The 26,164-nt window shown below is 39.0% G+C and overlaps 1 protein-coding gene across 1 annotated transcript; it reads right to left on the minus strand.

Moving 5' to 3' along the window:
- Positions 1 to 449: 449 nt before the first annotated feature.
- Positions 450 to 26,164, minus strand: HACD1 (3-hydroxyacyl-CoA dehydratase 1). The gene is made up of 7 exons (XM_024576045.4): positions 25,846 to 26,164; positions 15,446 to 15,563; positions 15,250 to 15,268; positions 15,085 to 15,173; positions 7,534 to 7,655; positions 3,297 to 3,475; positions 450 to 623 (listed from the first exon to the last, which is right to left on the minus strand). The coding sequence occupies exons 1-7, from the start codon at positions 26,100 to 26,102 to the stop codon at positions 541 to 543; spliced, it is 867 nt and encodes a 288-aa protein (XP_024431813.2). The 5' UTR covers positions 26,103 to 26,164; the 3' UTR covers positions 450 to 540.

A 26,164-nucleotide genomic window follows, 5' to 3' on the forward strand; every position in this document is an offset into this window, starting at 1 on the left:
GACATCTACATCTAAAGTCTCACAACAGCAAATTATACCTATGCTTTCAAAAATTGTTATTAATCAAAATGCTCCCTTTTAGCTTGAAAAAATAGGTCTTGGGTTCAAGAAACACCAACACATTATTAATGTTATTATAATTCTGCATTTACTTTCATTTATAAGTATCATAGATTATCACAGCACACATATAATGTTAAATCACTAAACTAATTTCTAAATATTGATTTAAAAAGCTTTGAGCATATGTTGCAAAAAATTGTAAAACTAAAAAAAAGGTTTTTTTAAGGTGTTATAAAATACAATTATTTTCTTAATCTCATCGCCTACCCAACAATTGATAAATATTTGTATAGTTCTTATAGAAAATGGACCTGGCACAATGTGAAGACAAATCCTGACAAATACCACGTCTCAAGTTATATTTGAAGAAATAATACAATCTGTAATATTTCATGAAGTTGTTTATTCTTGTTATTAAAACTTGGACTCAAGTAATCCTGGTTATTCTGGAAAAAGCACCTTGTTTGTAGAGGTCATTTAATCATCCTTTTCTACAATCACCTCTCCATGAAGCACCTTTCTTCTTTGACGTAACATGTGAAAATAGAGTTGTGGAAACACTTAATGAAAAAAGAAAACAAGAAAGATAAGCTATTGTTGGAAATTATTTATACTTGAAACTTCTTAAAGGCAGCAAAGTTTCAGAGCAAGCCCATCAGACACCACTGCTACCCCCTAATATTTACAGAGTTCAGGTCAGAGTACAAATGGAGGCCCACATAACACCATCTGCCTACATATCTTAATGCCGTAAGCTGTGGGGTGGGGGGAGGGGGGTTAGCAAATTTAAATACCTTGATAAATACACCTTCCTAATGACCTGGGAGACCATTTCTGAATTTAAAATCCTGTAACAATTTGGAGTACTGTGCCAGAAAATTCCAGCATAAGGAAAGCTGCCCGCCTGGCCCCCTTTTCTCCAGCCTATTAGCTGGCCTGTACCATGAGGGGTCTTATGAATATGTGTGGAGATGCAAGCCCACACAACCCATACCCCTCCCAAACAACTACCCTAGCTACCCCTTGATTTCAGGGCTGTGTACATTGCTGACATGGTTAACCCTCAAGAGAGCAGATTGGGGAAGAGGTCTGAGCAGCATCTAGATGTACACTCAGTGCCATATGGGCGCAAATCCCATGGTCCCTGGTTTCCAGAGTGTGATCTAGAAGGCGCCGGACCTGTGTGGAGAGTGACCAGCAGAGGGTCAGAATAGAGCCGAGAGCAGAAGCCCCTCTTGGCTGGGTAAGGCACATGCACATGTATTAGACCAGTTAGACAAATGGTCGCCTGCCCTATCCAATTTTGGAGAGTTATTCTGAGTCTATTTGAATTAGTGCTTTAAATTACAGTATAAATGTTAGTGGATGAACAAATTCACATCAACTATCAACAATACAAATGTAAAAGTATCTCTGGAAGTGATAGGTAGAATAGACAAATGGGTGGCTTTGATGACAAATAATCTTTGACTATCTTGCTCAGGCAACTTCAGATAACTATTTTTATTTTATTTTATTTATTTTCTGCAAGACTAGATAGTTTTTACTTAATCTCTTTTATCTTGCATCTATGCAGAACTTAGCTCAGATGGAGAAAAAATGCACAACAGATTTTACTTTTTAAAGTTTAGTTACTGTTCATCTTGATAAATGTAATGATCATATTATACCTGGAGAATAAATACATTCAGGTCACATACACTTAAAGCTAACTGGCCGATGATTGCAAATGCTTCTCTAACATTCTGAACAGTCTACTAAAAGTATCAGCTTGAGTTCAAATTCTGGCCTTATTTAATAGCTGTATGATTTTTAATCCATCTACTTAACGTCTCTAATCTGTAAAGTCCTCAAGATAAATGAGAATTAACAGTATTAAAATAAGTATTCAAAAAGTACTTTTACGTAGGAAAGAATTTAGTAAGCAAAGCAAAATTAGTTATTATTGCTAATATTAATAATCCAGTCAAAAACAACCCCCAGGCTGACTGATCTATTAGCAAGTGGGCTCTCAGGTAAACGCCAGCATGATGAACTGAGAGGCTGCTACTGGCAGAGGACAGAGTCTGTGTCTCCCAGAACACCCGAAAACACGCAGTCAGCAGTTACTAGTTGGCTGGTTTCACACCATAACCTATTGGGTCCTGGGTTTTCGTGCAGATGTCTCAGTGGTCATGAGAAGAGGAGAACCCAATACCTGAACCTGCAACTACGCATGGCAGACACTGAAGCCAGTGTGGCTCTGCTCAAGGTGTGTTGCCAAACACTGGGTGTTGAGAAAGCAGGGGGTATATACAGGTGTTACAGCCGCCCCACTCCTTAGCCCTGCTGAACTGACTCGGGTAGAACTCTAAAGAGAGTCAGGCTGAAATGCTACAAGAGGAGGGGATTAAAAACATTACCTGACCCTCAAGTCAATTTTGATTTTGAAAAGCTTAAAAATTGGGGGCCTCCAGGTGCTGGCCAGGTTTTATGCTCATCCCCTTTAAATATTTTATATTGTGTCAATGTAGATTTTAGATTCTACCAACTTTTCTTATTTCCCTGTTTCCCCACTGACGCCAGTCTCTAATTTTAATGAGGGCAACTAACTACCTTGTTTTACATTATTCCCTGTTAGTGACTACCAAACTCTGACCTAAACATACACCACTGTTAGTACTAAATGAATGAGTAAAGCCTCACTAATTCATTGCATCTGTTGAAGGGTGATGAAAAACTAGTAAGTAAAGAGGCTGAATTATTTAATATATTTTAAGAAAAGTAGCTTCATTATTTTCCAGTGCAGAGCAATACACACAAGACTAAAAAGTACTCCTAGCTGATTTTTCCACGTATATGCTTAATGAATAGATGGAAATGGCCTGACATTTTCTTGAATAAAATGTTTCTATTCAGATCCATAATTCCAAATGTTTACAAATAGTTCAGTGTTCATGCTTTATCTTTTCTTAAAGAATGTATCATACTAAACTTATTGTTAAGTAATTTTGAGAAGGCAATCATTTGTGTATTAATTTACTTACCTTTCGCCTATAACTAGGAAAAAGTCTTTTTCGACTCACTAGCTCTTCATTTATTTCAAATTAATGAAAATATATGGGATTGAATAGAGGTTTTGATATATTTGCAAACTGTTATTTCTCCTTGCTTATTAAGCTAGCAATTATGACATCTTTCTAAAAACTTTCATAGCATATGCTAAATCAAAGTACTAATTAATATATACTTACATGGTATATATGAAGCCATGATTATAAGAAGAAAATAATAGTAGTCAAAAGAGACATTGTATTTATTAGGAAGTCTTATTGAAAACATTCCGGTTTTCTTCACATATGGTAAAGCAGCATATATTGTGAGAAGTTCACCAGCAACTCCAACAGGATATAAGATGATAAAAAAATTATATCTGCAGAAAGAAAAACCTTAGAGAATTATTTTTCTGGAATAAGTACTGGATAGTATATAGTGGCTCTTTTGCTACTACTATGTATGTTTGGACTTACAAATTCTCCTTCATATACATGTTTACAATAACCTCACATAAAAATATTAATTTTTCTACTTTAATCATTTGCTTATTAACTTAATTATCATCCTTTTTCTCACAGCAGTTTCCACTTTAAATGGGAAAATTGTACTAAAATAAGAAGTCAACTTACTTTAAAGTACTAAAATAACTATATACATTTTAATGTACATGCAGTTTAAGTATTTTACAGTATGTACGTATTGTAAGGAACTGTGAAGGTAACTTCTCTGACTTTTTCCCCATTGCAGCTAGACATTTACTGTTCAATGCTGTGCTTTAAAAGACCGGTTATGATCCTACTTTACATCTAAACCTTGAAATTACCAAAGTATTTCTTTGGGAGAAGTTTGGAGAACTCTTTGTGGCTACTAATTAAAAGGGAATTAACATTCCAGAAAACTGATAATACTACCTAAACGCATTAATAACTACTAAAGAATACATTGTCTAAAACTACTTTCACAACAAAACAAGTTGTTTGCTGAATTCCCACATTAAATGATAGTTTAGCTTGCTTAAAATAGAGCTGTGAAAATTCTATTCGAAAATCTAAAAATCACAATTAGTTCACTGAGACTGTGGCCAGTTCTCTGACCTGGCGCAGGCCCCACATCACCTAAGCCAGTCAGGGGACAATCTCAGGTGTGTACAGGTGACCCGCTGCAGTTGCCTCAAGGACCCAAAGCAATGACACTTCTCCATTAAAGAAAATCATTTTTCTCCAAGTCAGTTACCATACAGCAGAAAATTAAGGTCAAAAATTTTAGTGGGAAGAAAAGAATCCATATTTTTATTTGATCATTTTGTTGACATTAAGAAATATGTGTAAAGAGAAGTCAAATTTGTCAGTATGACAGAAGCTTGGAGACAACCTCAAAATCACCATATTCCTACATGCCCAGGATATACAAGGATAAGAGATGGTGGATAAGGACAGAATTATTTGCCAAAATAGATTAACTGGTAAAGAAGAAAAAATGATCCTTTTATGGCCCCGTTTATCCCTTCCTTTCCTTCAGTCTATCGCCTGCTTTCTCTCCAGACTGTGTGGTTATTTGTGTATCAATTAACTCAATCTTTTGCAATATCAATTTCCTATTTCAATTTTAAAATCACATAACTAAATATCTATTGCTCTTGCAAGTAAAACATTCAAACTTATTTAAGTAGTTTTTTTTTAACTTTATGTGACTCTCAGATATGTTTTGTAGCACTGTTCTTTAACAGAAAAAAAAAAAGATCACTCCTAGAATAAATTAGTTTAAAGCCTTAAAGAGTGATTATTTTTACTGAAATGGGCATAAATTATATAATTTATTTGACTTCATCTGCATTTTTAAAAGATTACATGTCACCAACTCTCTAACCTCTGATGGCAGCATGATTTAACTACCATTCAGAAAAAATATAATGTTTCTTGAAGATTCCAAATTGTCATCTAAAAGTTTTGGAAGGGAATACCTTTTTGAAACTAAAATGGAAATCAGTATGAAAACAAAACAATATACAATCATCTGTTTGGTGGACTTTCTAGGAACACTTCTGACACAAATAGAACCAAACTACATTCAAATGTCACAGTAGGACAACTTGTTATAAATAAAAAGGCGGTTCTAAAGCAAAGCTTTATATGAGAACAATACCTTCAACATCTGAACTTAAGTACACACATAATTTTAGGTTGTTTAAGGGGGTTGGCAAATATATATAGGTGGCTGAGATCTTTATGATTTTTGACACAAAATGTAATTATTCATGATTATAATGAAGTGACATGATGTATTATGCTAACATGTGAATTTCAAAGTTGAAAGATTTTATAGGACCTTGTTTAACATTAAGGCAATTGACAAAGGATTTCTAAAGAGCAAATTTTAACATGCAATGAATGGCAAAGTTGTGAACTTCTCCAGAAATTCAAGACATGCAAATGCATTCCAAAAGGCAGCATTAAAGACATCGTCTTCCACACAAACGTTATAAATACAGCAAATTAAAAAAAGGCTCCTCTCATGAATTAGTATTTTCAAAGGCGCTAGACGTCCAGAAGACAGGTCATGCACAACCGCGCTGACGGCATTCCAGGGTAGGCGGTCGGCCACCTTCCCAAACCACCGACCTTGTGAAGGGTCCAGTATCTGCAAATAAGTTCCCAGGTACACCAGGAATAAAACCAACCAAACACACATAAATGATAATGCAGCCTTCTTAAGAAGGACAATATGTTTAAGCTCAAATCATATTTTCAAGCATGTTATTACACACAAAGTGATAAGCCACAAATGTTGAAAAAAGAGCTACAAATATGTTGAGTCTAAAAAATTATATAACAACAGTGATTATCCTTGTGCAGGGAGAGTATAAAGAATGTAAAAGGTTTTCTTTTTCTTCTTTTAGGTTTACTGGTTTATTCATATATTCTCACTTATTACATTGGAACATGCATAATATATGAATTATAAACAAGGAGTAATCACTAAAGAAAAATATATGAGAATCAAAAACAAATTAGACACTAGTTATGGATTGCCTTCAAACAAATTAAGAATTTCTTAATAGGAATAGCAGAGTTTTTTAAAAAAACAGAAATATGGATATAGCATTATTTATAACATCTCAAAGCAGTATTGATAATATCAGAAAGCTGAAAATGGTCCAAATTCAAGCAATAAGAGAACTGGGTCAGTCACACTATGAGCTAAATCTGTATATACCTGTAGTGACTTTTTTTTTTTTTTTTTACGAAGAGCTCCCAGATAGAAACAAAAAGCAAATATAATATCATCCTATCTATGCTTTTAAAAACTCACACCATGTTCACATTTTTATCAATAAGAAAAGGTCTCAATGGATAAACTCCAAACATTTTCCCTCCAACAGGAAAGAAGTGGGTCAGATAACAGCACAAACAGAAAGTTTCTGTGTTTATTCCACAAACTTCTGTACTGTTTGAGCTTTTTGCCGTGAAAATATATTATTTCTGTAGTTTAACAAAAAAAAATCTAAAGAAATGAAAATATCGTGGAACTCTTTTATCCCACCTACAATAGATGTATATGAGACAGACACCCTCACCCTGTGTCTCCTTGAACTTCTTAACACACAGCATTTCATGTAGCTATTGGTGGTTTTATTTTTTGTCTTCCCCATCTTGAGAGGACAGAGATTTTGTGGTGTTCATGCCTGCATCTGAGGTCTTATGCAGTTGGTACACAGCATATTAAATTATTGTTATTGCTGTTATTGTGACTATAAGTACATTATAGGGAATAAAATGAACAAATCTATGCTGGTCTGTGGTTTATTCTCCAAAGAACAGTCTTGTTTTTATAATAATTTTGTAAAATATCAGCTGCTCAAAGAATTCAAACTTTAAAAAGAACAAAACATCTTTTTCTTTAAAAATTGTTGTTTTAGGATAGATATATTTAGGGCCTTTGAAATATAAATTTTGTCCCCATTGCAAATAATACAACTTCAAATAAGTGTGACTTTTAAACAACTTCTGTCTCTGCTACTTAAAACAAACTTGACACTGTATGTATAAGAGACTAAAAATTGTGGCTACTAGATTGAATATTAAAATAATTTAAATCAATCAGACAAAATGCCCTATTTTTAGCACAAAGTATACTTAATATAATTGCAAAAATTTGTATGTTGCTTTCATAGAAAAATGAATGACCGATTTAGAGATTAAGGAAACTAATATAATTCGTCTTATGTTGACTTCACTGAAAATATGTATTAAAATGATTTCTCTCTGATCATTAAATTAAGCCTTTAGAATGCAACTTATAACACTGTTAAATATGCAAAACAACAGCATCTGGCATCACGGGGCTGAAACACAAACTTTGATTCTCTAGAGTTAGCTCAGCAACAAAATGCGCATGCATCGGACTGTGAGAAACTAAACTACAAGGCATCGCCACCTGGCCCATTTAATGAAGTATGGCAAGTGGTTCAGAAGACTGAATGTGTAGAAGGAATAGCGAGTAATCTCTGTCACAGTCCACGCGGCCAGAAAAAGCACCACACTCTCCTCATTCTGGATCTGCAGAATGACAGAGAAATCCAGTGTCGTTTAAGCTTGAAATTTTTTTCTCCATGAAGACATTATATCTTAACTATTTACTGTGTGTCTTTCACTATATATAATGGAATGGTAGGGTTAAACAGATATAATACAGAAAACTAATGCAGTCACTACAACATAATTCATTATAAACACACAACGTAAACATGCACTTAGGACAGGAATGGTCACATTTCTACTGATTCTCTTTCACCCTTCACTCCAGCCAATAATTCAACTATCCCAGGACAGCAACACCCCCTCAAAAGAGCACGGGAACAATCTAGGCCTCCAACTTTGTATCAGTCATCACATCAGAGCCATTCCACTGCCCACTCGTCTTTGGCACTGCTACCACCTATTTAACCCAGGGCCTTCTCATCTCTCACACAGATCAGTGTAACAGCCTCCTAAAAAGTATCTCCATTATTTACTCTCTTCATGGATGAAAGTTCTCTTAGAAGCAAAATAGGACTTCTGGCCAAGATGGAGGCGTAGGTCAATACACTGTGACTCCTCGCACAACCAAAAGGACAACAACAAATTTAAAAACATAAAACAACCACAACTGACAGAAAAATCACTTTATGGAAGTCCGACGACCAAGTAGATAAAGAAGAAACATTCGTCCAAACCGGTAAGAGGGGCGGAGACAGGCAGCCGGGCGGAGAGGATTCACAGCAAGGCAGTGCCTGGAGGACCAGGGCGGGCAAGGCTGAGGCTGGAGGACCCGGTGAGGCAACGGATTGCCGACTGGGCAGCCCCACATTCGTGTGCAGATAAATCAGGAGGAGCAACCGGGGAGCGAGACAGACCGCACAACCTAGGGCTCCAGCTCAGGGAAATAAAGCCTCAGACCTTGATTGAAAACACCTGTGGGGGTTGAGGCGTCAGTGGGAGAAGCCCACAGCCTCACAGGAGAGTTCATTGGTGAGACCCACAGGATCCTAGAACGTATAGAGGCCCACCCACTCAGGAATCAGCACCAGAAGGGCCCAATTTGCTTGTGGGTAGTGACTGAAAACCAGCAGAGAGCAGAGCAAGCACCACTATTCCCTCTCACACCCCTCCCCCACATACAGTGTCATAAGGCAGCCACGTGGGTTGCCCCGCCCTGGCAAATACCTAAGGCTTCGCCCCTTACTATATAACAGGCCCTCCAAGACCAAAAAAATGGCCCAAATGAAAGAACAGATCAAAGCTCCACAAAAATACAACTAAGCGACGAAGACATAGCCAACCTATCAGATGCACAGTTCAAAACACTGGTAATTAGGATGCTCAGAGTTGGTTGAATATGGTCGCAAATTAGATGAAAAAATGAAGGCTATGCTAAGTGAAATAAAGGAAAATGTACAGGGAACCAACAGTGACAGGAAGGAAACTGGGACTCGCATTAATGGTGTGGACCAGAAGGAAGAAAGAAACATTCAACCAGAAAAGAATGAAGAAACAAGAATTCAAAAAAATGAGGAGAGGCTTGGGAACCTCCAGGACAACTTTGAATGTTCCAACATCTGAATCATAGGGGTGCCAGAAGGAGAAGAGGAAGAGCAAAAAATTGAAAACTTATTTGAACAAACAATGAAGGAGAACTTCCCCAATCTGGCAAAGGAAATAGACTTCCAGGAAGTCCAGGAAGTTCAGAGAGTCCCAAAGAAGTTGGACCGAAGGAAGCACGCACCAAGGCACATCATAATTACATTACCCAAGATTAAACATGAGGAAAGAATCTTAAAAGCAGCAAGAAAAAAGGACACAGTCACCTACAAAGAAGTGCCCCATAAGACTGTCAGCTGCTTTCTTAAAAGAAACTTTGCAGGCAAGAAGGGGCTGGAAAGAAGTATTCCAAGTCATGAAAGGCAAGAACCTACATCCAAGATTGTTCTATCCAGCAAAGCTATCATTTAGAATGCAAGGGCAGATAAAGTGCTTCCCAGATAAGGTCAAGTTAAAGGAGTTCATCATCACCAAGCCCTTATTATATGAAATGTTAAAGGCACTTATCTAAGAAAAAGAAGATAAAAATAGGAACAGTAAAACAACAACAAACTCACGGTTATTAACAACTGGACCTAAAACAAAAACAAAAACAAACTAAGCAAACAAGTAGAAGAGGAACAGAATCACAGAAATGGAGATCACATGGAAGGTTATCAGCGGGGGAGTGGGAGGGGGAGAGGGGGAGAAAGGTACAGAGAATAAGAAGCATAAATGGTAGGTAGAAAATAGGGGGAGGTTAAGAATAGTATAGGAAATGTAGAAGCCAAAGAACTTATATATATGACCCACGGACATGAACTAAAGGCAGAATGTGGGTGGGAGGGGGTGTGCAGGGCAGAGAGGAATAAGGGGGAGGGAATGGGACAACTATATCAATAAAATATATTAATAATGCAAACAAAAAGCAAGACAAAGAAGCAAGCAAACAAAAACAAGATTGGAGGCAGCTAGTCCTGTGATTTAAAAGCTTCATTGGGGGTCAAGATGGAGGCGTAGGTTAACGTGGCTTGCCTCCTTGCACAACCACAGCAAAAGTATAGCTAAACAACATAACAACTATCATTCAGAATCATCAGAAAATTGAGCTATATGGAAGTCCTACAACTAAGGAATTAAAAAAATCACACTCATCCAGATGGGTAGGAGGGGCAGAGGGGCAAAGATGCAAAAGGGGCTGGTCCCAAACCCATGTGTGGTGGACATAAAATGGAGGGATATCTCTGGAGCAAAGGATCCCAGCCTCACACCAGACCACCTAGCCTAGGGTTCTAGTGCCTGGGAGAGAAGTCCCCATAACTTATGGCTGTAAAACCAGAGGGGGTTGGGTCAGCAGGAAGAAACCCAGGTATCTCCTCTTGGAGGATCACGCACATGGGTTTACTCAGACTCACTCCCTCTGGGCTCCAGCACTGGGGCAGAACCCTGAAGGGTACCAGCAGCATACGGGGAGGAACTGAAGTGTCTGGCATCAGGGCAAGAGCTGAGGGACACCTTCCTCCCAGAGAGAACTACAGAGAACAGCATTGTTCCTTTTCTGAGCCCTCCCCCACAAAGAGCCACAGTAGGACAGCATCATATCTGAGTCTCCATCAACCTGGCTCACACACTTAGCCCCACCCTGATGGTTACTTAAGGCTCCACTCCATCCAGCTTAGACCCACCCAAGCTGGTAACAGTGGCTAGGAATGGCTGGGCTAGATGCAGGCTCAGACCTTCCTAAATCTGCTCAAACAAGCAACAGCCGGGCGCAGCCCCAAACTTCTTGTTGAATGGCCTGAGGCCTGGTACTAGCAGCAGCCACCTGCAGATCTCTTTGTAGCTTACACCAAAGGGCCCATACAGAACACAGGTGGTGGGTGACCCTGGTCTGCACCTCCTGGGAAACCCCAGAGCCTGCACACCCTGTGGACAGTTACAGACAACGTCGCTACACCACCACCCAATGACCTCCACAAACCACAGAGGGAAGTGGCTGCTGGCCAGAGGTCACAGCCTGTCCTACCAGCTGTCTGGCCTGGGTAAATCCTGTCCATTGACCTGCTGACAGCAATCAAGACTCAACTACAAGAGGAGGGTATACTCAGCCCACACTAAGGGTGCACCTCGAGTACCCAGCTTAGGGGATAGGGGAGACTGTGCCAATGGACACTATAGGACACCTGCTACATTAGGCAACACTACCAAGACATGGAGTCAAAGCAGCTCTACCTAATACATAGAAACAAACACTGGGAGGCTGCCAAAATGAGGAGACAAAGAGATACAGCCCAAATGAAAGAAGAGACCAAAACTCCAGAAAAAGAACTAAACAAAATGGAGGTAAGCAATCTATCAGATGCAGAGTTCAAAACACTGGTTATAAGGATGCTCAAGGAACTCAGTGAACACTTCAACAGCATAAAAAGGATCCAATCAGAAATGAAGGAGATACTAATTGAAATAAAGAACAATTTACAGAAAATCAACAACGAAGTAGATGAAGCTGAGAATCAAATCAATGATTTGGAATATAAGGATGAAAAGGCCATCATCAGTACAGCAAGAAGAAAAAAGAATCCAAAAAACATTGAGGATAGGATAAGGAGCCTCTGGGACAACTTCACGCATCCCAACATTCTCATCATAGGAGTGCCAGAAAGAGAAGACAAAGGAAGCAACTGGAAACTTATTTGAAAAAAAAAAAAAAAAAAAAGAAAGAAAAGAAAAATTCCCTAGTTTGGTGAAGAAAAGAGACATTCAAGACCAGGAAGCACAGACAGTCCCAAACAACATGTAGCAAAGAGGCCCACTCCAAGACACATCATAATTAAAATGCCAAAGGTTAAACACAAAGAGGGAATCTTAAAAGCAGCTTCTTTCTCAAAAGAAACTTTGCAGGCCAGAAGGGATTGGCAACAAGTATTCAAAATGATGAAAAACACGAACCTACAATCTAGATTACTCTATCCAGCAAGTCTATCATTTAGAATCAAAGGGCAAATAAAACGCTTCCCAGACAAGATAAAGTTAAAGGAGTTCATCATCACCAAACCTTTATTATATGAAATGTTAAGGGACTTATTTAAGAAAAAGAAGAAGACCAAAACTATGAACATTAAATTGGCGGTAAATAAATATCAACAACTGAATCTAAAAAACAAACTAAGCAAACAAGCAGAACAGAAACAGAATCATAGATATGGGGAACACTGGGATGGTGGCCAGTGAGGAGGGAGGTCTGGAGGGATGGGGGAAGAGGTGCAGGGATTAAGAAGTACAAATTGGTAGGTACAGAATAGGCAGGGGGATATCAGGAGCAACTATAGGAAATGAAGTTGCCAAAGAACTTATATGCTTGACCCATGGACATGAACAATGGTGTGGGGATTGCCTGAGGGAGTGGGGGATGCTGGGTGGAGAGTGGCAAAGGGGGAAAATTGGGACAACTGTAATAGCATAATCAATAAAATAAAATAAATTAAAAATAAATAAAAATAAAAAATACTCATTGGCACCCCATTGCTTAACAAGAGGAAATGATACAATCCTACCACCTGAGCAGAAAGTTCAAGGTTCTTTATAATCTGAGCTCAGAAATCTCTCGAACTTCATCTTCAGTTACTTAACCCACCCCCACCCCGATCCCCCTGCTCTGCATCCCCAACACCTCTGTCTACTGCTTTGTATTATTTCCAGAATATGCTCTGAACATTTGTGCTATTCCCCTAATTTGAATGCTGCTCCCATTGAAAATCCTTTCTCATCTCCAGCAAAAACATCACATCCTTTGGAAAACTTTTCCAAACCCTTCCTCTCACCCTGAGCAGTTAAGCTCACCTTCCTTGTCCTCACAGTATTTTGTTCATATCTGTATTACAACATTTCCCAATTTTGTATTGAAATTGATCTGCCTGACTCTTGTATACCTATCCATGCTTGGCTTATACAGTCTTTCCTCAGGGAGCCTTCCTTTACTTCCTAGCTCAGGCTAAGTCCCCAAGTATATTGCAGTACTTGCTGGTCTCTTGTTTCAAAGCACTAACACTAAAATAATGAAACAATTATTTGTGCAACAACTTGTTTAGCATCTCTCCCATTTATAGGCTCTACGAGATGGGAACTACATTTGTATTACTAACAGCCAGATCCCCAGCACGGTGCCAAGCAGGGAGCAGGTGCATACTAATGTATTTGCTGAATGACTCAACAACTGTATGGATGCCCCTGGGTCTACAACAGCCAGTACACATGACAGCAGATTGCCTGATTCATTCTGTAAATCCACAAATTAACACAGGGCCAGGTGTATAGAATGCACTCAATAAATGTTGGTTGAATTAATTAAAGAGCGGTGAAAAGGTGCCAGTGGAAGTTAATGTTGGATAAAATTAAATAACAACATTAAGGCAGAGATCCTCTGGAGGATAAAAAAAACCAAGCAGATGGCTCTTTTTTCACTTGGGGACTAGTCACCTTGTAGTTTGTTTTTATTTTATTTTTTTATCTTTTAACTTTATTTTCATTGTTGACATTATTGCAGATGTCCCCATTCCCCATCCCACCACTTTGCCCACCTCCACCCAGGCCCCTGCCACCACCCTTCCCTCCGGCCATCACCACACTGTTATGTGTGTCCATGGGTTATGCACACATGTTCTTTGGCTAATCCCTTCACCTTCTTTCGTCCAGTCCCCCTTCCCCTGCCCTCTGACAGCTGTCAGTCCATTCCATGTATCCATGCCTGTGTTTCTATTTTGTGCATCAGTTTATTTTGTTCATTAGATTCCACATACAAGTGAGATCATAGCTCATTTTTAAATTATTTTCTCCAGTTAATGTTAGCCACCCTGTCTTTTCTTTCTTCTTCCTCAGTCTTCAGACTCTTTGTGGTCCTGGCCCAGCTGTAATATTCATTCACTGTTAGGAATAGTCTTTCTTGTATTCTGTTAATGTTGGACTCCTGCTTTTCAACTACATGGCAATCTGAATTAAAAGTCTGGCTCTCCATGTGGCACGCACAGATTGCTATCTGTATGGCAGTCATTGGTTAGGGACCAGGTGCATTAAGTAAGTCGAGTGAAAGATAGTAGTCAAGAGAGCTGAAGTGTAGAGTAATTAAAGGGCAGAGGGTCAGCGATCTGTCCCCACAACGACAGGCGGCCAGTGAGTCTTGCAGGCAGTGGAAGGGAGGTTAGGTATCATCCCAAGCAGAAGAGACGAGAAAGGCATCTGAGGAATGGAAAGGAGGCCAGAGATCTGTCCTCAAGTAGACAGGAGACGCCAGAGGCTGTCAAGAAGGTCAGAAGGGCCCATCTGGGAAATGCTTTTGTCCTGGGTTTAAAAGCCCCAATGTCTTGACATCACAAGAATGTGTTTGTTTGCCTAAAAGGGTTTAAGCCATTAACTAGGTTCAGGCTGTCTCCTGTCACGCCCAACAAATAATGTGCTTATTTTTCCCCTCAGTTCCTTAGCCACATTAACTTTTAGTCTTTGCCATTTGTTCAGCTCCCCAGAGCTACACTTCCATTTTACGTCTGTTGCTACAACACTCAGTGCTAAATGAGGAAAAATAAACTGTTTACACAACACCTTCAATTACATAAACAAAGAAAATACTAATAACTTCAGTAGAAAATAAATTTTTCAGTTAACCATTTGATAGAGAATATGATTATTAATTTTTAAAACTGGAAAACATTAGAGAAGACTATACCATGAATATAAAATGCCAATATTTGGCTTTGCTTGTGTTTCAGAGTTATTCTAATTCATTGAGCCAATGGACAATCACACTTAAACCCAAGCCCAACCCTTTTTTGTCCACTGGTTCTACTTCCTGACATACTCCAGTGCTAATATTTTAGATTCCTATTGCTACGAAAGCTCTCCCTGCAGGCTCAAGTAGAGAACGTGCTGTGTCACTTACTGGTTTTATACTGTGAGTAATGAGCCACACCATAAAGATTCTGGAACTCACTTGGACCCCAGCCACAATCACAGAAGTAGGTACAATTCCTGAACGAGAAAATCAAGTCAAGCATTGTCTTCAAGGCAATTCATACCAAAAATAAAAATTAAATCAAAAACTCACCAATTAAACAGTGGACTACCTGTAAGCAAATAAAAACAAAAATTGTTAAGTCAGTAGCATACAACATAAAATAAATTCCTGTTAACTTTGGTTTTAAATGAATCCGTACGTGAATCAGCAAAATTGCTTTTGCTCAACAAATATGTTTTCAAATAAATATTACAATCACAGAAAAATGGTGTCATTGAAAACTTACCTCAAGCAAGGCAAATGTCTGGAAAAATTTAAGTGTCTTCTGAATACTTTTATATAAACCTTTGTGTGTTCCTTTTTCCATATAAAAACGTACCATGGCAATAGCTAGAACCAACCACCTAGAGAAAACAGAAGTATTTTATAAAGTTCTATCAAAATGAACACCACTAATCTTCCTAAAAAGAATGTCATAATGTATATAGTATTATGACATTTAGATCATAAGAGCATGCATGTTTTATTATGCTCCCAGTTCATTATTCCATTTTTAAAAACCTCAGGAAGAAATGACAGACATTATTTTCCATTGACTCTTCAAGGGGATAAACAGAACATTTGAGACCAACTACATACAAATGTCAAGCAATGTCCACTCTATCTTTGGTTTCAGCAGATAAGCTGACAGACTGAAAAAGTCAGGTTTATTACCAAAAAATGATGTTGTTATAAAGCATTTAATAATTATATAGTGATTTCTTAAGGTAAAAAGCTGTGTGTATGTAAATAGGTACTTTATACAAATACATAATATATAACTATTTGTAATTATAAATAGGATATTTAATAAGAATCAATTAATATTTTTGTAATTTTCATTAGATAATTGCTGTGCCACAGAAGGGATACATATAAAGGTCAGGTGTGGGCCCGCTTTCATAGTTATTTTAAAAAAGAAAAAATACCTATGTCCTCCATTTTTAACTTCTATTTGAACATCAAATATAGATTTGTACTGTGAATTCACAGTACACAAGATACAAACTACATCTGGGGAGACCAGCTTTCTCACCCTACTACTCAATCTCCTAGGGTCACAATTACAAAAGCACAAATACGTTTTAAAAAGTTCCACTATCTGTAACTTTTTTAAACTTTTAATGACATAACCATGGAAATGAGTAGCTACCCCAGGCTTTTAAATCAGTGGTCTCCAAAATATCTAGTTAAATAGATTTATGAATTCTAAAATTACTTTTAAAAATAAACCAAAAAAATCATCAGATTAGTTTGGAACCACAAAAGCCGTGAATAGCCAAAGCGATCCTGTGAAAAAAGAACACAGCCAGAGAGGTATCACACTCCCTGACTTCAAGTTATGCTACATGGTATTGGCAGAAAAACAGACACACAGACCAATGGAATAGAATTGAGAGCCCAGAAATAAACCCACATGTATGTGGGCAAATAATTTTTTGGTAAAGGGGCCCAAATACATGCAATGGAGAAGAGAAAGTTTCTTCAATAAATGGTGCTGGGAAAGTTGGAAAGCCACATACAAAAGAATGAAACTAGATTACAGTTTGTCCTCATGTATAAATATTATTTCAAAATGGATCAAAGACCTAAATATAAGATTTGAAACAATGAATTATATAAAAGAAAACATAGGAACAAAATTTATGGGCCTTGGTGTTAGCAAAGATCTTATGAACTTGACCTGAAAGGCAAAGGAAGTAAAGGCAAAAATACATGAATAGGACTATGTCAAACTAAAAAGCTTCTGCACAGCAAAAGAAACCACCACCACCACCAAAAAAAAAGGCAACCAACCAAAGGGGGATGGTATTTGCAAATGAGGCAGAGGCCCTGAACAGACACTTCTGCCAGAAGACATACAAATGGCCGACATATATGAAAAGATGTTCAACGTCACTGACTATTAGGGAAATGAAAACTACAGTGACATTCCACCTCACAACTGTTAGAATGGTTATTCTCAACAAGACAAGTAATAACAAGTGTGGTTGAGGTTGTAAAGAAAAGGAAACCCTCGTTCACTGCTGGTGGGAATGTAAACGGGTATGGCTGCTATGGAAAACAGTATGGAGGCTCCTCAAATAATTTAGAATAGTTACCATATGACCCAGCAATCCCTCTTCCGGGTATCTACCCAAAAAACTTGAAAACATTTATTCACAAAGACATATGCACCCCTGTGTTTACTGCAGCATTATTCACGGTGGCCAAGACATGGCAACAACAGAAGAGTCCTTTGCTAGATGACTTGATAAAGATGTGGTCCATATATACAACGGAATACTGCTCAGCCATAAGAAAAGACGACATACTGCGTCATTTGCGACAACATGGATAGATCTTGGGAATATTATGCTAAGCAAAATAATGATTTCACTCATATGTGGGATATAAAATAAAGCAACAAATGAGCAAACAAGAAAAATAAACAAAAACACATAGACACAGACAACAGAATAGTGGTTACCAGAGGGAAGGGGGTGAGGAGTAGCAAAGGGGAAAAGGGGTTAAATATATGGTGATGGAAAATAATTCAATGTTGGGTGCTGAACACACAATGCAATATACAGATGATGTATTATAGAATTGTACGCTTATTTTCCAATGTCACCTCAATAAATTTAATTAAAAAGAAAAATTATTATAGTTTTAAGTTTTTAAAGAATAATCATAAATGGACAAATGACTTTATGATTCCTACAAATAAACTACTGATTGGATAAGATGAAAATGCAAACTCAATAGGACGATAAGAAAATGGCAGAATGATATTTTTACTCTTGGGACTTTTATTTCACCTCAGCCCATAATGGGGGAAAACCAGGATTCTTTCATGAGGTACGACAAGAAGTCAAACAAATGTCTGAAACTATCACAAAGACCTTTGAAATGTGGAAATATTAATGATAGTAACCACAGTAACACGTACACATTTAGAGTGTTTTCAGTGTTCTAGATGCTGTTCTAAAGACATACTTCACATAATACTATTTCACCCTCATACAACCCTGTGAGGAAGCGACCACTGTTATCCCATCTTACTGCTGTGGAAATAGGCAGAAAGGGTCACGCAACCACTCAGCTGGGACCTAAACCCACCAATGAGCTCAGAGTCCATGCTCTTGAACCACTATGCTGTATCGGTCTGATCCTAAGTGCTATACATACTGTGCCTTGAGATATTTGCTAATCATAGTAATTCATGTATGTAAATTATAAGTAAATTAAAGTTATGTGGAGAGTTATACTCAAATACTGTAACTGATAGCAGTGTCCTATCAAAAAAGTCTGAAGGCTTCTATTTTATATGAGACAATCACCATGCCGAGACATTGTGTATGTGACTTATCCTAAATCTACAGTAAGTTATGGTTAAGTCTGAAATACAGCCCTGATGCCCCAACCCCAGTGCTGTTCCCTTTCCACGGGAACTCCGCTGACAGTGTCTCCTCCAGAAGGGAGCCAACACTGAATTCCATGCTGGGCCAGCCTGACACCACTGATCGGCATAGTGTTTTAAGTTCCTTCCAGGTCAAAATAGTATTTCAATACCCCTCAATTCCAAGTTCCTATACTACTTCTAATAAAAAAAACAAATAGTTTAGTAAGATGTTTTAATTCAAATTTTCCATACACGTGCCTTTTTAAGAAAAATCCAAACTCAGATTTTTAAAGATCAATTTGAGAGATAATTATTAACCTTCCAAAGAATTCATCAAAGAACTCATTTAAAGGGCAAGTTTTCCTTATTTTTACATAGCATGATATAGAAATCCACGTACAGTTAACATTGTAACAAACTTTACTGTTGCTCCATAGGTGGCAGTGTTGTACCAACTGGTATAGTATTATGATAATACTAAACACTAACCTGTTTAACACAAAGGATATTAACACTGTGGGGTTAGAAAAAGCCACCGAACCACCTGTGCTAACCAGTCATCTGTTTTTTGGTAAATATGGCCAGGAACTCATCTGAACTAGTAAGTGCTCACTTCCTAACCCCCCATCAAAAAGTCTCTCCTGGGAGCCTGATGTTTACCTAACTTTAGACTTCCTACAGCCTAAAACAATTCCAAAAACTAGAATTTCTGCAGTTAGAAATTCTTTTCTGAAAAGTTCAATATGTTTAAAAGTATGTCAGAGCTATTGATTACCCAAATGTAAACTCAAACAGACACACTCAGTCTTTGATTAAATACTCTCTCGGGAAAATATAAACATGCGTTCCATTTACAGAATGTCCTTGCTTACTTGCTTAATTCGTTTATTCATTCATCTTTAGGTTCAACATTTACTTCTAAGCCAGGTAGTGTGCTAGATGCCGGGGAATTAGAGGTAAGCAGGGCAGTACTTACTCAAGGAACTAAATTAGTAAGTGGAGATAACAGAACAGTGTGGTAACAGGAGATATATGCCATCACTTGCTAAACACAGGGCCTTCGCCTCCGGCCGGTATGGCTATAATGACCCTGAAAAACCCTATGGAGAGAGCTTTCCTCTCGTCGTCTTATCATGCTTCTTTCTCTCCTGAGATTTTTTGGAAACCACTGCTCCTTGAAGAACTTGGTTATCTATATTTCCTTTTTAAAAAGAATTTCAACACTGCTTTTTAAATTGTTATTACCAACAGTTTCAAACACATACAAAGATACAGAGAAGGGAAAATGTGCCCATTGCCTACCTTCAACCATTAGCTTATGGACAATCTTGTTTCATCCAAACCTCTATTCACTTCTCTCCACTGTCCCCTCCCCTCATTATTTTGAACCAATCATACATCCTATAATTCATAAATGCTTAATTACACATCTCTAAAAGCATTATTTTAATAAACACAACCATAATGCCACTATCCCACTTTTAAAAATTGACAATAACTTCTTAAATCATAAAACTGTCAGGATACAAATTTCCTCAATTGTCTCTTAATTTTCTTACATCATGATTGAAATAAAAATCCTATATTGTAATTAGTTGCCGTGTCTGTTTTGTCTCTTTTAATCTCTAGGTTTCCCCTCACTCCCTGCATTTGCTTTTCTCTTACAGTTTTTCTGTTGAAGATGCTGAGTGGTTTGTCCTGCAGAGTTACCCGCAGTGTGGTTTCTGCTAATCGAATACCCACATGTCATATATGATGTTCTTCTGCCTCTTATAATTCTTGTAAATTGATAGCTCTAGGGGCTTGATCATATAGGTTCACATTCCGGGTACTTCATAGGCTGTGCCGTGTACTTCTCTAGAACATACATAATTCCTGGCTGTTCCTCTTGTCTGTGATGTTAGTCATCATTGATAATTATTGCCCACTATAATAATTTTAGCAATGATTAAAAAATGATATTCTAATGTTATCATTTCTTCTTTATACTGTACATCCTTTAAAGTAACCATTTGGAGGCTTGTACTGCAATGGTCTTTGACATTCATATCATCTGCAGTTTCATGTTTTGTTCCCTGATATCTTTAAATATCCTCTCCTAGACTAAACCGAAACTTTCATTTAGCAGCCAATGAATGTTTTATCTTACTGCACATAACACACTCATGCCAGTAGAGTTATGCTAAAAGGTTCATAGAAGAAAAAAAAAGATAATCCGGATTTGATTAAGACCACCTGCTGTTTGAGAGACACTGCGAGGAGAATGAAAAGCCAAGCCACAATGTGGGCAAAATATTTACAAGTCACATAATCTGATAAAGGATTTGTATCTAGATTATATGAAGTACTCTCAAACTTAACAGAAAATGAAACAACCTCATAAAATATGGACAAAAAGATTTGAACAGACACTGTACTAAAAACGATAAACAACTGGTAAGTAACCACATGAAAAGATGCTCAGTGTCATTAATTCCTAAGGAAATGTAAATTAAAGTCAGAACGACCCCTGGCTAGTGTGGCTCAGTAGATTGAGCACCAGCCTGTGAATTGAAAGGTCACCAGTTCGATTCCTGGTCAGGGCACATGCCTGGGTTGCAGGCCAGGTCTCTAGTAACCAGAGAGAGGCAGCCAATTGATGTTTCTCTTGTACATCAATGTTTGCCTCCCTCTCATTCTCCCTCCCTTTCCCTCTCTCTAAAAATAAAGTCTTTTAAAAACAAATATTCTAAAAAATAAAAATTAAAAAAAATTAAATCACAATGAGGTAACATACCTATTAGAATGTGAGGCTATGCAGCACCTGGAACGCTCATTCACTAACTGTAGTACTGGAAAATGGTAAAACCACTTTGGAAAAGTTTGGCAGTTTCTTAAGAAATCAAGAATGTGACTACCATATGACCAAGCCACTTCACTCCTAGGCATTTATTTACCCAAGAAAAATGAAAGCATGTGTCCATATGAAAACCTGTACAAGAATGTTCATAGCTTTATTTGTCATATCCTCAAACGAGAAAGAATCCAAAAACCCATCAACAGATGAATGGATAAACAAGTTGTGGCAGGTCCACGCACGGATCTGCCCTCCCTTGGAATAAAATACGTACACTTAACATTTTGGGAAACATATACAGGGTGGGCCAAAAGTAGGTTTATAGTTGTGAGTACGCAAAACAGTTTATTCTTTTTTTTATTGATTTGAGAGAGACAGAGAGAGGAAACGAGAGAGGAATGGAGAGAGAAACATCACCTTGTTGTTCCACCTATTCATTAACCAGTGTGCCCTGTATGTGCCCTGACAGGATTGAACCCACAACCTTGGCATATTGGGATGATCTAACCAACTGAGCTAGCTGGCCAGGGTCAGAGTTTATTCTTGTACTATTATTTATTAATTACTGAATTATTTTCAATATGAGAAACTGTAAACCTATGTTTGCCCCGCCCTGTATGCCTGAACCTTAGGTTTGATGCTCTAATAACTCACACTATGTATACTGTGAGACTACCTTAAATAATTGTTCTTTCTGCATGAAGTGAATTTTTAAAACAACCACTGTGCATACGAATTACCATTTTTAAACATTTACTGTGTGTCAGGCACCCTGCTGAACACTTTATACGCATGACCTATTTATTCCTCGTAATAATCTAGCAAAGCTGTGTTGTTCCAATTTTACAAATGAGAAAACTCAGGGTCACGGAGGTTAAATAACTTATCTGAGGTTACCCAGCTAAAAAAGTGGTGAAACATAACCTTTCATCGACCCCTTCCTGTACTGTTTACAAATTAAATCCAAACATTTTAGCAAGGCATTTAAAGCACTTGCCGTGGCCCGAGCCACCCGTCCATTCCCATTTCCCTCCCCACACTGCAGCCCGTTTGTTGTTGCCTCACCAGCATGTCCAGCACTGTCCACCTCTGTGCCCTGACTCAGGCCTTTTCCCAAACATGCCAGTAAATGCTACTCATCCTTCAGTGCCCCGCTGAAATACTATGGTCTGCCCACAAAGCTTTCTCTGACTCTCCCTACCTGTAGACAGGTGTTCTATGTTGTATAACAATGTTCTATTTCATTTGTCTCTTATTGCCACATATAAATGCTCCAGGTTACACTTCCTCAAGGACAGGGCCTAAAATATTTACCTTATGCCACTTACTTAACCTAGGACCATGTACTGAACAGTCTCAATGGTTTTTTGTTGAAAAGTGGGGGGAGGGGGAAAAAAGCCCTGGCCAGGTAGCTCAGTTGGCTAGATAGAGTATTGTCCCAGTATGTCAAGGTTGCAGGTTAATCCCTGGTCAGGGCATACACAAGAAACAACCAACGAATGCATAAATAAGTGGAACAACAAATTGATGTTTCTCTGTCTCTCTCCCTCCCTCCCTCATTCTCTTCCTCTCCCCCTCTAAAATCAATTTTTTTTAAAAAAGTACCATAAAAATCCTTTAAATGTGTAATTCTACTTCTCAGAATTCATCCTAAGCAACTAATTCAACAGAAACAAAAGTAAAAGGTCATTTGTGCATGATTTAATCTGTCATTGTATATTAACTCTATATACTCTTATGTTAGCCATGAGTGTATTTATGAAAATTGTATAGAAATATTTGACAGAATAGTAAGTGAAAACAGAATACATAATAGAGCAGATACTATAACTACAATGCTCTATAACATGAACTCATTCACAATAAAATTTCCTGAGTCCTTCACTGAGCTTGCATTCCAATAGGGGATGACTGACAATAGGCAACACGACAAATTAGTAAAATACATTGGATAGTTATATAGCTATAAGTGGGATGCAGCAAAGCAGGCAAGGGCAATGGGAAGTATTTGGGTGAGGTTGCTATTTGAATCAGATAGCCAGGGAAGGCCTCCCTAAGAATGGAGGTTTGAATAAAAACCTGGAGATTATACTCACACACACCAAAAAAAAAAAAAAAAAAAAGGAAGAATTAAAGGTCGTGCTAAGCTTATAGAATTAGGCAAGTTCTCATTTATATTTGTGTAAGATATTATTTCTTAAACATTCTTTTATTGTTTTCTAAACTACTAAGATCCTCAGCTAACCCTCTGCTAACCACCCCATTAAAATGTACACCTTGGTGTCCTATTTCCAACACAACTTCTCCAACCTTATTTGCCACTATTTGCCAACCTTCCAATTAAATCAAGAGAATACACCAAGCTTTCTTACATCTCATACATATTTACAGAATTTATCTCACTTGAAATGTCTACCCTCTACATGTGCAAATCCTGTTCCTTCTTCAAATCTCAATGGCCCTAGAAAACCTCCAAAGAATTAGTTACCTAGATTATTCAATTTCAGTTATCCTTGCCTTTAAAGAGAGATGAGAGTGACAAAAGACCTTCTCACGATAGGTAGTAAACAGACAAGTTTCAGACAAGCAGTAATTTGCTGGGGCAGGTAGGAAGGAGACGAATGAAGAGTGAAAACACTAAGGAGAGAGCATTCAGTTCTGGTCCAGGTGGGGTAAGAGACCTAGAAAGCTTCAAAGAGGGTATAGCTTGGTTAGAAGTCATGGAAGGCACACTGAGGATATCATACAAAGAATGAACAGTCTGAGCAAAGATGTAGAGAGCCATGAAAATGAAAAGGCATGGTGCTTTGAGGGAATGATGTGTTAGGGAGGATTTCAAATGCAATAAAACTGGAAAGGGGCATCTGGAAGCATACTGAGAAGGGCCTTCAATGACACACAGCCTAAATCCCAATTATGGTGAAGGTAATGGTGAGCCAATGAAGGCTTTAAACCAGAGTTATGCACTGACTTTTATATTTTAGAGGGTAACTTAGGGTTCTAAACAAAGGCTGGACTGCAAAGAGAAGGTACAGCAGACCAGTTACTAAATGGCACATGTTCCAAAAATGTTTTTTTAACTGGATAAAACTATCACAGAGGGGAGAGAATTCTTTCAGCCTCCACTGTATCTAAAGCTATCAGTACATAGAAGGTGCTCAATTGTTTTCCAGTTGCTTTGAACATATTAGGTTTCTGCTTTCAAGATCATAAAAGTTAGTAAAGCAGAAAGGTGAAGAAGAAACATGGCTCTGGAGTCAGACGGTCTGGGCTGAAGACCAAGTCTGACCATTGCTGGTTGTGTGATCTGGAGCAAGCTACTTAACTTCTTTGTGCGTTAGTTTGCAGAGGGTTAAAAATGAGATGGTACCTACACAGTGCCTGACACACAATAATCCTCAATAAATATTATATTTCTTATGAACTGTGTTTGGTATTCAGGATTGTACACTAAGCTCAGTACTGTGTCAAATTATTTATTAAATCTTCTCCAATCACATTTTTCTAAACTTTCTATAAAAGCTTCTTAAGCTTTCCCGACATTTATATAGGTTAGTTAGATTCAGGCCATATCGAAAATAACTTCTTTTTAAAGGCAATGCAATTAAGAAACGGAAGGGCATGTTCTTAACAGCTTTTGAAAAGCAGTCTATACCGAAGTAACTTTGACAGCTTTTAAGAGCGATAGTCATTGTGTAACCTTAATGTGTAACTCAAACTTAAAGCCAGAAGTAAAAGTATAGGGTATCAGTAATGGAGCTGGGGGCCATAAAGATACTGGACACAGGTGACACGCTCTAATAAGACTTTTCTTTCTCTCTCTCTCTTTTTTTTTTATTTAAATCTTCCCAAGTAAGAAGCTCTAGGAAGTACTATTGCTTAAAAAATTGTGGTAACATTAACAGTTAAGAAAACTCTGCCAAGAGATCTGCCACACGAGGAAATGCGCGCTAGGGGTAGGCGACCGGGAAAGCAGGTTTGGGACACTTGGCGGGACAGCTCCGGGATGGCTGAAGCCAGGCGTTTCTTCAACTGCAGAAGCAGCAGCGGCGCCCAGGAGTGTCAGGCCGAAGCGGCCTCCCCCGCGGATCGGCCCCGCATTCCAGCCCCGGTCTATACTTAACCTCCGGCCCGCGCCCCGCCGCCGCGCCCCGCCGTGCACCGTATTAGGCAATGCCGGGTGAACTCGGCCCGATCCCCGCCCCGCTCCATTCAACTCGCCTGCGGCGGCGCCCCTCCCCCACGGCCTCTGCCCGCGTCCTGCGAGCTTTGGCCACCCCGCCTCCCCGCCCCACACGCACCTCGGCGGGCCCCACCCGGGCGCCCCCCCCCCAGCCACCCAGCCGGCGCTCCAGGCGCGCAGTATCGGGGAACAGCACCGCGGGGAGGGCCCGAGGGAGGGCAGGGACCTTTGGGGCGCACGTACCCCGCGGTCATGGCAATGTTGTAGAAGGTGAGCCAGGCGGTAGCCGCCCAGCCCAGGCGCCTTCTCTTGCTGGGGGCCTCCCTCTCCTCGCCGGCCTCCGAGGCGCCGCCGTTGGTGCCGTCCTCCTCGCTGGACGCCATGGTGGCCGTACAGCCGGGGTAGGTGGCAGAGAGGGGAAGGGGAGTGGGCGGGGGCCCTGCAGAGCGTGCAGCTGAAGCGCCGCCGTCCGCTGCCGCCGCCTCGGTCGGGCGCCCCATGTGCCGCGGCGCGCAGGGGGCTCAGCGCCGCCACCCTGGCAGCTCGAGGAGGGAGGAGCGGG

This window comes from Desmodus rotundus, chromosome 4 (assembly GCF_022682495.2).
Source record: "Desmodus rotundus isolate HL8 chromosome 4, HLdesRot8A.1, whole genome shotgun sequence".
NCBI lineage: Eukaryota > Metazoa > Chordata > Mammalia > Chiroptera > Phyllostomidae > Desmodus > Desmodus rotundus.